The sequence below is a fragment of the Bombina bombina genome, chromosome 1, assembly GCF_027579735.1.
Source record: "Bombina bombina isolate aBomBom1 chromosome 1, aBomBom1.pri, whole genome shotgun sequence".
In the NCBI taxonomy this organism is placed as follows: Eukaryota; Metazoa; Chordata; class Amphibia; order Anura; family Bombinatoridae; genus Bombina; species Bombina bombina.
Genome location: NC_069499.1, coordinates 608,953,096 through 608,968,119, shown reverse-complemented (window position 1 = coordinate 608,968,119; position 15,024 = coordinate 608,953,096). Strand labels below are relative to the sequence as shown.

General features: G+C 35.1%; 1 protein-coding gene across 1 annotated transcript; it reads left to right on the top strand.

Annotated features, from left to right (window-relative positions):
- The first annotated feature begins 698 nt into the window (after positions 1-698).
- On the top strand, positions 699-14,715 carry LOC128645760 (uncharacterized). Its single transcript, XM_053698985.1, has 11 exons — positions 699-827; positions 6,892-7,130; positions 7,881-9,317; positions 10,037-10,129; positions 10,240-10,344; positions 10,584-10,693; positions 11,016-11,210; positions 12,850-13,012; positions 13,197-13,362; positions 13,769-13,863; positions 14,346-14,715. Exons 2-11 carry the CDS (start codon positions 6,983-6,985, stop codon positions 14,435-14,437), a joined length of 2,604 nt encoding a protein of 867 aa, XP_053554960.1. The 5' UTR covers positions 699-827; positions 6,892-6,982; the 3' UTR covers positions 14,438-14,715.
- The last annotated feature ends 309 nt before the right edge of the window (positions 14,716-15,024 follow it).

The following is a 15,024-nucleotide window of genomic DNA, read 5'->3' as shown; positions in this document are numbered from 1 at the left end:
GTATGTCTGTGTATGTGTATATGTGTGTGTGTGTATGTGTGTGTATGTCTGTGTATGTGTATATGTGTGTGTATGTGTGTGTGTGTGTTTGTGTATGTCTGTGTATGTGTATATGTGTGTGTGTATGTGTGTGTGTGTATGTCTGTGTATGTGTATATGTGTGTGTGTTTGTGTGTGTGTGTGTGTGTTTGTGTGTGTGTATGTCTGTGTATGTGTATATGTGTGTGTGTGTGTGTGTGTGTGTATGTGTGTTTGTGTGTGTGTATGTCTGTGTATGTGTATATGTGTGTGTGTGTGTGTGTGTTTGTGTGTATATATGTGTGTTTGTGTGTATGTCTGTGTATGTGTGTATGTCTGTGTATGTTTGTGTGTTTGTTTAACAAGATTTTACTGTTACATTGTTTGCTAATTTCTTTTTTCATTTGAATTAAAGCAGTAACTTTTGATTGATTGGAAAAGCTTTAGAACTGATTTAAGAAACAAACAGCTATACAATATTATCTTATACAATAAAAACTTTTGAATTGGGGCCATTTATAGTTTTTTCAAAATCATTAAGTCAATAACATTTATTTCAAAACAATATAGCTTTCTAAGCAGTGAATTGTGTTGTATAGATGTCAAATGAAAGGTATGAGGAAATAAGTTAAAAGATACAGGGAAGGAAATACAGAATGAAATGCCAGTGCAAGGGAAATGCCAGAATTAGATGGAACACATGAGCAACCCCTCCCATCAGCCAGCCTGTATATAAGCAGCTCCCCAGAGAAAGATTATTATTAGCACTTAGGACAGATCTATACAATCACGGTGCTGGAGAATAGCAGGTAAGTCAAAATCAGTGCTGGGGTGGATTCTAAAAAGTTATATTGCAGTTTATCATGCATGTAAAGATTAATGGTACAGCTGCTTATCCTTATTGTGAAGAAATGCATGTTGCATGAGAATGATGTGATTTGAAGAATTTCTGTTTGCATATACAGGTTCTATTGTAGTAAGTTTTATGTAATGTATTTATAAAGCTTTCTGGGACCATAGCTATTCTACTATGATTGATAGGTTAAATGATTTTAGCTAAAACAACAATTTGTACTGACACGTAAACTGTAAATGATATTGGATAACCTTGCTATAAATGGTAATCCCTGAACAGGAACAAATTATCCTAAGTACAATAACATGGGTTAAATGATCAACTAATGTGGTGACGGAGACATAATTAAATAGCCATATCCACATAGGGGGATATTACTCAATGTTTGTTGGATTTGCTCAAGACCTGACACATGTAAGGGGCCTATCATTTGGTAATAGTCTAGTACAGAGAGGGGGAGGTAAATAATGTGGAAATACATAATTTACCCCATCCTGGTAAATAGTTCCTTTTCTAAAGCATACTGTAAATATGCGTGTAAATGAGCAAAATTCTCTTTTTCTCTGTGCAGACACTCCTTAACATTGCGAAATGTAGCTCACATGAACAGACACTGACATATACAGCAAAACAAAGCATTTGTTTAATGCGATTGTGTATGCAAATGAGTAATAATTCTCATAGGCTAACATTATTTATACTTGCCCAGTAATTAAGTATTATTTTCCCATGCAGAAGATATACTATCATTCTGCAGTTGTAATTATGGATCTTATGTCTACTGTAACTTTAGGAGTAATTATTATTTAGGATTTTCTATTTGCATACATTATACATATATTCACAATCTGATCCCTTATGTGAATACACAGCTACTTAAAGGGACACTGAACACACATTTTTTTCTTTCGTGGTTCAGATAGAGCATGACATTTTAGGCAACTTTCTAATTTACTCCTATTATCAAATTTTCTTTATTCTCTTGGTATCTTTATTTGAAATGCAAGAATGTAAGTTTAGATGCTGGCCCATTTTTGGTGAACAACCTAGGTTGTCCTTGCTGATTGGTGGATACATTTATCCACCAATCAAAAACTGCTGTCCAGAGTACTGAACCAAGAAAAAAGCTTAGATGCCTTCTTTTTCAAATAAAGATAGCAAGAGAACGAAGAAACATGTATAATAGTAGTAAATTAGAAAGTTGCTTAAAATTGCATGATCAATCTGAATCACGAAAGAAAAAAATTGGGTTTAGTGTCCCTTTAAAGGGAAGTAAACAAAACTGTCTTAGAATCTGAGCTTGTATATTGCTCCTTCTCAAAAGCTTTAATATTCGCCAGAATAGAAACATAATCCAGATATATAAACATAGATGTAGGCTATCAATTGGGTTAGCAAACCACAGTTCACAGCAAATTGTTTGTTGTCAGTTTGTAAGGAAGAGTCTATAGTTGGATGCACCGATGACCAATCCACAGGTCAGATATACACTGTGAACTATATTCCTTAAAGTGCTAGTAGAATTTCGTCTTCACTTGTCATGAAGTATTTTCCTCTCTGAAATATTCTGATGTTATCAGACAACCCTTGTTATATTTCAAATTCCTATTTTAAATAAGGGATTTCCTATGGGCATCTGGATAAATATTTCTGGAAAAGGGGATAACACAAAATGCATTATGTTAAGAACCTTATTATCTATTGAAATAGAAAAAGAAAAAGACCCCACTGATGATTAATTAAAACAACACTTTTACATGGGATGATATCAGGATAAATAGGTATTTTTTTAATTGCACATGACAGAAATATATTTCCCACTATTTAAAAAAATGTGGTGTGTAGTGATTATTTATATTGCCCGGTAATCACTTGATAGTATGTCTTACTTGAAAGATTGGACTTTCCTCTATTACATGTGGGTTTACTTTTGGCAGAGAGAGAGAGGAACAAAATAATTTTGTTACCATTTTTACATTGATTAAAGGGCCATCATACGCAAATGTTGAAACACTTGAAAGTGATGCAGCATAGCTGTAAAAAGATGACTAGAAAATATCACCTGAACATATCAATGTAAAAAAGAAAGATATTTTACCTCAAAATGTCCTAAATATTCAAACCCCATTGCAAAGGACTTTAAGCAGCAAATCAGTATGTCTGTCCGGGGACAGGCAATGGAGTGAGCTTCATGCACGCTCATATTATTTCCCTATTCAGTTTAAGGAAGTTTACTATGAAATCTCATGAGAGTTCAAGGGACATGAAACCCATTTTGTTTCTTTCATGATTCAGAAAGAGCATGTAATTTCAAACAACTTTCCAATTTACTTCTACTAGCTAACTAGTTTCATTCTCTTGATATTCTTTGTTGAAATGCATATCTAAATAGGCTTAGTAGATGATGATTGGTGGCTGCACATAGATGCCTTGTGTGATTGGTTCACCCATGTGCATTGTTATTTCTTCAACAAAGGATTCCAAAAGAATTAAGCAAGTTAGATAATAGAAGTAAATTGGAATGTTGTTTAAAATGATATTCTCTATCTGAATCATGAAAGAAATGTCTGGGGTCTCATGTCCCTTTAAGTGAAATCTCATGAGATCACAGTAAAAAAGTTCATGACCTCTGCACTGCTGATGTTGATTGGCTGCTGTTCATTTCTTCATGTTTTTATTATTATTTTTTACCTGCAGCTGGGCAGCAGCTGAATTATAACTTTTTACACAGAACTTACTCTGGTGAGCTGAGGAAATAGTGAGGTAAAATATCTTCCTTTTTTACATAGAGATGCTCAGGTGATATTTCCCTGTCAGCTTTTTACAGTTATACTGCATCAGTTTCAAGTGATTAAGCATATGAGTATTATGTCCCTTTAAGCGAAATCTAGAGGGTTTTCTTATGGACCTTTGAAAAGAAAAACCCTCCTCAATTCAATGAGGGTCCTTCTGTGTTTATCTTTAGTTATGGCAGACACAAGTATAGCACCATCTCATTTTATGCCTTTAAAGCACGTGTCCATGATATCGTGAGGGTCATGTGACTTCCTCAAGTGGTTTTCTCTGTATCTTACATTTCTTGGTGTTTAGTGAGTGATGCAATTTTACTGGTATCATGTGATTTTAAGAGAACCATAAAATAACTAATTTCAAAAAAAGAAACTCCCTTGTTAGCAAAGGTAGGTCTCATGATCCACTTGGTCAAACAGCCATGGAGCCATATTCTTCTTAAAAAATAAATAAATTATGGTTCTACAGCCTTGTTGTCACTGTGATGTTTAGTGTATGTGTCTCAGTTCCCGATGTTACAGCTCTAACATGTATATAACAGCCACTTAAATTCTGTATTAACAAGTACTAACTTTCTTAATTAAGATGCAACAGTTTTCTCATATTGCTGCCTTATTACACACTAGGGATGGGTGAATGTTTCTAAAAATTCGAAATTTAAAACGAAGTTTGATACATTCGGTCGTTCTAATCGAATTTTGAATGTTTATATAACATTCTAAAATTCTATTTTCAAATTTTCGTTTTCAAATTTTTCAATAAAATTTGAAAATATTTGTTCGAATAATAGAATATTTAGCTATATATTCATTCAATTTTGAAATGTAATATTCAAATTTAAATGTGACATTTGAATTCGAATGTAACATTTCGAATTTAAAAAAGTATTTGTAGTCTACAACTGTGTTTAATAAATGTAATATTCGAATTCGAATGCTACATTCAAATTTAAATGTCAAATTCGAATTCAAAATAGTATTTCTAGTCGAAAACTGTTTTTTTAAATGTAATATTCAAATTTGAATGCTACATTAGATTCAAATGTAACATTCAAATTCAAAATAGTATTTCTAGTCTACAACTGTGTTTAATAAATGTAATATTCAAATTTGAATGCTAAATTCAAATTCGAATGTCACATTCGAATTCGAAATAGTATTTCTAGTCTAATACTGTGTTTTATAAATGTAACTTTTGAATGTGACATTTAAATTCCAATGTAACATTCAAATTCAAAATAGTATTTCTAGTCTAATACTGTTTTATAAATTTAATATTCGAATTCAAATGTGACATTCGAATTCGAATGTAACATTCAAATTCAAAATAGTATTTCTAGTCTAATACTGTGTTTTATAAATGTAATATACGAATTTGAATGTCACATTCAAATTCAAATGTCACATTCGAATTCGAAAGTGACATTCGAAAACTGTAAATAACATTTGATAATAGAATTTTCAAGAATATTCGTTCTTATCAACATTCTATTATGTAAATCGAATTTCTACAATAACATTCATTCTAACATTCGCATTCGAATATAAACACATTCGCCCATCCCTATTTACACACTGCTTCAGCAGCCTTTTTTCACCTCAGAAACATCCCAACAACAGGAAAACAGGAAGTGAGGATATAAACAGGAAGTAGCAGGAAGTCGGAAACCAAAAAAGGATGTGTATCAGCTATAACTAATAACAACCTATACATCACAGGTTCCAATCCTTTAGAAAAGTTTATCTAATCATTGTTCTACAAAATTCACAGTTAAAGTCTATGGAGATTTGTGTAGATAAAGCATTTGATACGTTTTTCTAGAAGAATGATATCAACCCCTGTGTATGTAAACTCTGACCATTATGCACACACACATATATACACTCACATACACATGTATAATTCCTACACATGATATATGCATGCATATTTTTTTATCTTCTTATTCCAACATATTATGCAATACAGGAAAAAGGTGTAACCCCCAAATAGGCAGCATAATGAAAAAAGTATGATGCAAATATTAAGTTTAGGGTTTCCAAATGTCCAGTGTTCAACAGGACAGTCCAGTATTTTAGCAAGCTGTCCAGTAAACTCTTCACAAAAATACTGAACACTTAAATGCCCAGTTTTTTAAAGTCCCTGAGTGTTAGCTAAACATAAAAGGCCCCCTATGCCTAAACTCAATACAAATACGCAGCAGAAAGAAATTATATGTAGTCAACAGGTTCAAATTACTTCTGTTTACGAGTGTTACTGGCAGCCAAAGAAATAAAACTATTGATTTGTATGTTACTGATTGCTTAGATGTGGGTTCTAGAGTGGTAGAGCTTTTTGGGGGGGGGTCATTGTGTGCCCCCATCTAACATTGTCCCCAGTTACTGACAAATTTCCAGTATTTTTTCCAGTATTTTTGGAGGACAGCTGGCAACCCTAGTTATTTTATGTTATAAAAGTTGGATGTATGCATGTAGCAGCTGAGTATACAGAGATAACAACAATGCTTTGATGAAGTAACAGAAATGTCTCCCTCCGTTAGCAATGTGGATATATTGTATGTAAGGTGACAATGTAGCTTTCAGTGGCAGTATTCTGATTCCCATGCTGACACATACATACAAACAGACATACAGTAGACACATTCAGAAGCTCCATCCTACTGATTTACACATTCATGCAATGCATTCTGATTCAGAGACAGGTACTGAAGTCCATACAGCGAATCGTGTGGCGCATGCACATAAGAACAAACATAAAAAAGAGAATATAAACACTTTTAGAGACATAAACAATATGCCTTTAACCATTCCTGCTGGGCTTTAGCGCCGTTAGGATGGCATGGAACGTCCTAGCCGTTTGGCTGTCCTGAAGCCATAGCCACTTTCTAAATAAGATCGCGGGCTGGAGTACCTACCTAGCATTATAGGCACTCCCCCCAACCCGATTCCATCATTGAAATCATGTAATCGCATGAACAATCGCATCATCAAAATTTTACTTATTTGTTTACATCTGAACTTTGTTAAGATGTAGACAAATAAGTTCTGGCAGGAAGGGATTAAAGATAGACACTTGTTCAAGCACACAAAAACATATATAAAACAAACAAGTTACATTTTTTTTATCATTTGCAAGACATTGCTTACAGACATAACTTTCCTGCACTTAATTATATATTTTATATTAAAAACCTGACGTTTGCATTTTCTATTTATGTTTCCTTGCAGGAGTTTCAATTTGTTTTATACGTGGATGAAGAATTAAGTGGAGGAATACATTAGGTGGCCCAGTTAAAATACAGCTCTAAATTTAAGAGCCATGGAAGGATTCCCTGCTGTGTTTTATAGTGAGCCAGCCGTGCTGGGACTGTTAGCTAATGCAGTGAGTGCTTTTCTCGTGTGCATGCAAAACTTCTCACTGTTCAACACATCGATCGCTGCTGGAGGAGTGGAGAATATACTTGCTGGTAAGAATGAAAGCAAGGAGACCTAAAACTGTGACATTTGTAACGCATTAACAGCTCAGCACATGTGATATAATGACAGTGACATGTTTAATGGTTTAGAAGTTCAATCCCATGTTAGAGAAAAGTGACCTAATGCTTTGAGGATTATAGTGTCATGATAATAGAGAAATAACTTACACTAATGGAATTGTCATGTTTAATGTGTCATAAAGTCAGCATTAAGGGACATTTTACCCATATGCTCGATTATTTGAAAGTGATGAAGCATGTCTGTAAAAAAGAAAGGACAGTATTGTATCTGAAACTTTCTTCAGCTCACTAGAATAAAATGCTCATTTAGCTACTCGTTTTTTCTTTGTCATCTGCATGGTGAAAAAAAAAAACAGCCAATCAGCATCATCAGTGCTGAGTTTACATTTTGCATTACTGTGATCTTGTGGAATTTAGGAATTATCCCACAAGATTTCTTAGTAAATGTTGTTTAGCTAAGGATAAAGTCCAGGGACAAAAATCTTGGTTGAATGCATAAAATCCATTTACAATGTGATGTGGCTACTGAGAAAGTTTTGAGGTTAAATATCTTACTTTTATACATAAAGATACATAAAGATTTTCATGCAATATTTTCTAGTCAGCTTTTTACAAATATGCTGCATCACTTTAAAGTGATTCAACATCTCAGTAACATGCCCCTTCAATGTAAGGAAATGTATACTAATGTACCCTTATTCTTAATTCTTACTCATGTAGGTGTTCACCTGATCCTGATTGGTGGAGTAGCCCAACTTATTGCTGGTTTTCTGTCTTTCCGAAAATATGATCACCTCAGTGGCACTTCTTTCATTGCCTTCTCAGCCTTGTGGAGCAGCTATGGTGCCACACGCATTGTTTTGGGATCAGACTCTCTCTCACAAAACAATTCATCAATGCCTGCTCTCCCTGAGATTCCTGTTACTGAGAGTGCAGTGTCTGGGCTGGTGGCTTACATTGTCATTGCATTCATCCTGTCCTTCTGCTCAGCTACAGTCAACTACATCATGCCTTTTGTCTTTGGTGCAATAACACTGACATTAATCTTTGAGGCCGTAGGCTTATTTGGACGTTGGGCTTTAGTTGTCTCAGGAGTTCTAGAGTTGATCATAGTTCTTTGTGGACTGTACGGAGCAGCTGCGTTGCTGTTGAAGGGGATTACACAGAGATATGTCCTTCCTGGTTTTGGAAATGCACTCTTCAATGTCCTCCTTTTAGGATCTGCAAACCGTAGTTCATCCTCTACAGTTGGAGAAGAGAAAAAGAAAAATACCAAGTATGCTGAGCCCATGGCACTTGGCTACCTGTGTGATACCATCTCTGCATTCATCATGGCATTCTATTGCTTTGGGTATATGAAGACTTTTTATGTTGGTGCCATATGGATCAGTATAAATGTACTTTCACAAATATGCTCCAGCTACTACAGTTTTCTAAGAGATGATGTTTACTACGGCACTAAATTTGCTTTCCATGGAACATTTTGGCTGGTCAAGTCCTGGGAAGAATTTATCTTGACATTTGTTCTAACATCTGGAGATGTAGCTAAGAGCAGAGAACCAATGGTCGGTGACTGGTTCTTCCTGGCAGCTGCTTGTGTGTTCTGCTTCTTGTCTCTAAACAAAGATGTGTTAGAAATTATCCATAACATAGCATTTGCACTAATGACTGTGTCCACCATACAGCAGATCCCATTTATGCCTTCCTATATCTTCTTTGGAATAACTTCTTGTATATTTACTGCTATCTCACTCTATACAACATTTGCCAGTCTTGTAAATTCAATTGCAGAAAAAGTACTTATACCAATAGGAAACATTGTGATCTCAAGTGCAAAGTTCCAGGATGTCTTGATGTGTGGCAGGCACCATCTAAAAAAATCAGATCAAGAACTGAATGTGACAGAGAATCTTACCTCACGCTCTTCTGACCCCTTGTTCTACCTCTGTAATGGTCTTGCAGCCATATCTGCTATTCAGAGCTCCTTAAGTGACCATACTCAGGCTTATTTAGCCATTCCCTGGGTCCTTGTGCCTGGTACTATCATACAGCTCTATGTTTGTCGAATGGACGTCCAAGGAGGAAGAAAATTTGGCTCTGTATTGCCATTTTGTTACTCTGCTGTTTGGGCAACCTGGGTCTGGCTACGATTAGCAGGTAACAACACATTTAAGGAATATGACATAATCATAATGAAGGAATATTTATAAAACATAATAATACTAATATAAAAGGTGTATATCATAGTATAGAAAACTATAAAGTAAACATAACCATAATCCCAATAACAGTGATAAGCAAGGATAATAAAAAAATAATTCCCAGAGTTACGTTGGAAGGTATCTTGATAACAGTGTGTGAGATTAGAATGAAATAGAAACTGACGTACTTGTATTCACCTTGATTTGACCTTGTTTTCACTGTTTATTGTTACTGTATATATTTGCTACTGTATATTTTGCTCATAGAGGATTTTGCTTACATAGATTTGTTCATTACATCAGTCATGAATGGTTTCATTCCTTGTGAATATCTAACAGCCAGCTACAATAACCTTTGGATAATACACTATAAGTATACAATACACAAGGCATTATCAAATAGCCATAAATGAAGAGAAAACCCAGAGCAGTAGCAGTTAGCTCAGGCATTTTGATCTAATTAGGTTTGTAAAGCAATTTTTACTTACACACTAGTATTGTGTCCAATGCCATTTGTTTAGTGTTAACAATGTAAAGGTGTTGCAGTCTGCCCTTTAATATATATATATTTATAGATTTATATACAGTATATATACTATTTAAATATATATTTTTAGTCACATTTATTATGTGTTTTTAGTGTTATGCAACTTTAATTATTGTTCCTTGTTTTAGGTCCCTCACTAAACCTTAGTGCCAATAATGATGGAGGATTCACTGCTGGAGCCATTGCTTTCCTGGTAGTTAATGTTTTTCTGATTGCATTAGGTGAGTCATCTGAGAGTTTGTGATGTCTGCTGTGTGTATTGCTTATACTGAAAAGCTGTAAAAATGTCATCATAATTTAGTTCACTAATTCCTACAACTTTTGTTTACAGCTGCTCATGCAAACATTATCCTTTTGTTTGTCACACTTGGGATGGAGGCTGTTATCGTCTGCTTCCTGCTCTTCACTTTAGAAAGACTACCCCTGCCCCTTGAAAGTAAGTACATGTTTTATGCTATTATGCTATTGTGCTTTCAGCTGCTTTTAAGTTAAGAATATTTTGAACATTTTATTTCTAACTTTGTTGTTCTTCTGAAACATATTTGTGAAGAAGATCAGGTTTTAGAGGTCTGTGTGTCAGTTGTACCACTACTCTCTGCCTACAAAATAGAATGCAGTATGCTGCGCCTGCTGTCATGTTAGATAGATCACTTATATATTGTGTTTCTACCATAGTTACTGTTCTGTCAGTGTTCGGCATCTTCTGTCTTTATGGTCTTCTGGGATCTCTGGCAAACTGCATATTCAATAAAGAACTGATCCTCATGGGACCTGCAATCTATAAGGTAGATACAGCTGTACTCAAATAGGTGCACGCAAGTATAGGCTGATGCAGAATATCAAGAATAGAGAAATAAATATGAACACATGTAATTAGAATGAGTGTTTTTTTAGTAGTACTTGTGCATGTTATTTACCCATCAACATACTTTTATGCATATCCAGACATCCCTAAATGATTCTAATATGATATGATATATTATTTTAATGTATCTGAACAATATGCAACCACACCAATGTTAAGAGAGCTCACAGACACATATAGTACTAAAGTATCAGCATATGTCAAGGTGTCTTATTGACTGGCTTTAACTTATTTGCAAACAGAAGCAAGAGTCAGCAAAGAGTGATGAGGTTTCTGAGTCGTGCCTCGTACCTCTCTCTCGCCGTACCAGTAGCCTGAGGACCATTGCACAGATACTGGAGGGAGGCGGAGTGTGTGGAATTCCCACTGACACTGTGTACGCTCTTGCTGCTTCCTGTAAACACCCAGATGCTATCAGCAGGATCTATACCATAAAGGTGAGACACAACTTTGTTTTGAATGAAACATTTAATGTTCTTTTGAAAGATACTTAAATGTAATATTTTGGAGAGAAAGGTATTTGCAATGATGACAATGTGCTATATGCAGCAGCTATGGGTGTATATTAAATAAATGCTAAACAAAGATATTCTAGTAAAACAAGAAGAAATGTTATAGAGGGAAGCTATATGTCCAACTGATATAGAGTTTTGTTAATGTTGCACCACATTTAACTGAAGATAAAGGGAATAATTATAGGATCATATTGATGATGATGTATAGGGAAGTTATATGCTCATAATGAGAAAATGTTATTGGGACAATGATAGGGTCGTACTAAGTTATAGGCAAACGTTATTAGGTAACATTAAAAAAGTGTTATAAGCAAGAAGCATTATGTCAAAGAGGGAGCAATATATTTGAAATATGTTATAAGAATCACATTTTGGTTTGCATTGAGGGTCTTTTTGAGCAAAAGTCTTACAGTTATAAGGGTTGCACATTGAGAGTAATAAGAAATTATTGTGTCGCTTCAAGGAATTCTGTGTATAATTCAAATACTCCCATTGAGGGGATGATAAACGGAGCAGTTATAGCGGCCAAGTTATCAAGCTCCGAATGGAACTGCTGGAAACAGCAGTTATGAAGCAGCGGTCTATAGACTGCTGCTCCATAGCTTGTCCGTCTGCTCTGAGGCCGCAGACATAATTCCGCCGGATTCTATACGATCAGACTGATTGACACCCCTGCTAGCGGCCGATTGGCCGCAAATCTGCAGGGGGCGGTATTGCACAAGCAATTCACTAGAACTGCTTGTGTAATGATAAATGCCGACAGCGTATGCTGTCGTCACTTATAGATGTGCGGCGGACATGATACGCTAGATTGTATCATGTCTGCTCGCACTTTGATAAATTGACCCCATATAATCACTTTAGAGAGGAGTCAATAGCAGCAATTATAAGTTCATTTTTAAATTTAGTTAAAGGGAGCAGTTACAGTCTCACTTTGGAAAGAATCTGCACTGAGCAGTTATGGGCACTTATATAAAATATATAAATATAATATCATATTAAAGGGACGTAAAACCCAACATTTTGCTTTCATGATTCAGACAGAGCATACAATTTTAACAAAGTTTCCAATTTACACCTATTATCAAATTTGCTTCATTCTCTTTGTATCTTTGTTTGAAAATCAGGACTGTAAGCTTAGGAGCCAGACCATTTTTGGTTCTGCACCCTGGGAGGTGCTTGCTGATTGGTGGTTACATTTAGCTACATTTTTACATAGGGGAATTTGTTTTAAGTATATATATATATATATATATATATATATATATATATATATATATATATATATATATATATATATATATGTGTGTGTGTGTGTGTGTGTGTATTAGCCACCAATCAGCAAGCTCTACCCAGGTGCTGAACCAAAAATGGGATGGCTTCTAAGCTTACATTCCTGCTTTTAAGACACCAAGAGAATGAAGACACATTTATAATAGGAGTAAATGATAAATTTGCTTAAAATTCCATGCTCTGTCTGAATAATGAAAGAAAAAAAATGGGTTTTATATCCCTTTAATGATTGAAAATGTACTGACCCTTTGTACCACTCACATTTTAGGAACGACCATCAGTGAAGCCTATCTGTATCTGCATTTCTAACTTGGAACAGCTGAGGGTGATCCAGCCTCCATTTAGCCCCCTCTTGTGGAGGTTCATGGACTTGGTCTACCCAGGAGGCATTAGCTGCATTGTACCCAAAGGAGAGTGGCTGAAAAGGCTAGGTAAGGAATATCACCACATTACATGTAAAATCATGAATATCCTTGTTTAGGGATCAGGTTTTACCGACTACGGTAGATAAAATAAGGTGACATTGCCAGGTGGGGAGAAATTTTTCAATAACTGTCTGCTATGTGACCTAAATACAGAGGAATGTGCCTCTCACCTTTTCTATTTATTTGTTAGGTGTAGGTGCAGCTTATGATAAGGTCGGGACACAGGACAGCATCATGATACGGGTTCCAGATCACACAATTACTGCTCACTTAACAGACATGACAGGACCCCTAGCCATTACTTCAGCTAATCCAAGCGGGGAGAGTGATAGCACCCACCATGACATGGTCATAACGTGAGTAGTGAAACACAGTATGATGACTTATGTCACGGTCACATCGTAAATGAACATTACAGAGCTAGGGGTTTCATAGCATTTTATTTTTATTTGTTATAAACTGGAGAAAAACTAGTCCTCAGAAATTAAAATAAACATCACAAAATAAGTTTCCAGAAGAAAATGTTACATGTAATAAACATTATTTGTATCCTTCTCTAATTTGTATATGTTATTGTTATCAATAAATTTGTAAATTTAACTGTGGAGTTAATTTATTTTGTGGCTGTTTAGTCCTGATGCACAAGAGATATTTAATATTTTGGCAGCAGTATGGAGCAGTTGTGTGAGAAGCCATATATGCTGGGTGAGAGATAATACATTAGTATTCTTTCTTATTAACAATAAATTCTGTGTTTTTCAGGCGATTGAGTCATAAGTTAGATGCAGTCCTCTGTGACGGATATTCAAATGAACTTGTGGGGTCCACTGTAGTAAACTGTACCAAAATAGATGAAGGTATTATAACTATCTATCTATATATATGTCTGTCTGTTGTCTGTCTATCTATCTATCTATCCTGTAGAATGTTATATGTGTGTGTGTGCATGTGTCTGTGTGTGAGAGTGTCAGTGTGTGAATGTGTGTGTGTCAATGTGTGCATGTGTGTTAGAGTGTGAGTGTGTGTCTGTGTGTGAATGTGTGCGTGAGAGTGTCAGTGTGTGTGTGTAAGAGAGTCAGTATATGTGTATGTGTGTGAGAGTGTGAGTGTGTGTGTGGGTGAGAGAGTGTCAGTGTGTGAATGTGTGGGAGAGTGTCAGTGTGTTTATGTGTGTGAGGTGTCAGTGTGTGTGAGAGTGTCAGTGTGTGCATGTGTGTGAGAGTGTCAGTGTGTGTGTGTGTACATGTGTGAGTGTGAGTGTGTATACTGTGTAAAACAAAGTTTTAATTGCATGAATACTATTAACACCATTTTAATTATATCTCTCATCAATTTTTAGGCTCTATCACAATTCTGCGTGAAGGCTGTGTGGCTGCAGCAAAGATCATGCAATTGTTTGAACGTGCAAAGAACACACAGGATATGCTATAAGCCAAAGGAAAAATACTATTTAAAAGTTCAGGGATGTTAAAATAATTACATGTTGTGGTTTCTTTAAGCCCTGCTGGCAGGGATCAAAACTTGGACTGTGAAAAAGTAAACAAAGAAGAAGAAAATGTTGTTTTTTTTCCCAGTGGTCCAAAACATTCATTTATTTATTTTTTGTAAACTATATAATTTAATAGACAAATCTTGAATTTAATTTAATAATTGTATTATTGTGTTAATGTTTTCTAATGAATACTGCAATAAATCATGTATGACAATTATGGCTCTTGTAAGTGTCTTTTCAACATTTGTGTTATTTTTTAATGTGCATGGAAAAATAATTTTTAAATTTAAGTGAAGCTAAGTTTAGTAGCCACATATTTAGGTGAAGGACCAGCAGGCTTACTTACTCTGCCCACCTACTCAATCACATTAAAATCTATGTTTATTTCTAATTGTTTTTGTTTTATTTTTCCGTACTGATTCCATTAGAGATAGCATTTACTGAATAAAACTACCAATACATCTCTGATTCAAATGATGTTCTCCTGTATTCTACTAAATGCATTATTTTGTACCTCACTAAAAAT

What these genes read in the sequence shown, in the direction of transcription:
- LOC128645760 (XM_053698985.1), top strand. Translation starts at nt 6,983, where the DNA reads ATGGAAGGATTCCCTGCTGTGTTTTATAGTGAGCCAGCCGTGCTGGGA. An exon ending in GGTCTGGCTACGATTAGCAG is followed by an intron (nt 9,318 to 10,036) that starts GTAACAACACAT and finishes TCCTTGTTTTAG; the next exon opens with GTCCCTCACTAAACCTTAGT. An exon ending in GCAGGATCTATACCATAAAG is followed by an intron (nt 11,211 to 12,849) that starts GTGAGACACAAC and finishes CTCACATTTTAG; the next exon opens with GAACGACCATCAGTGAAGCC.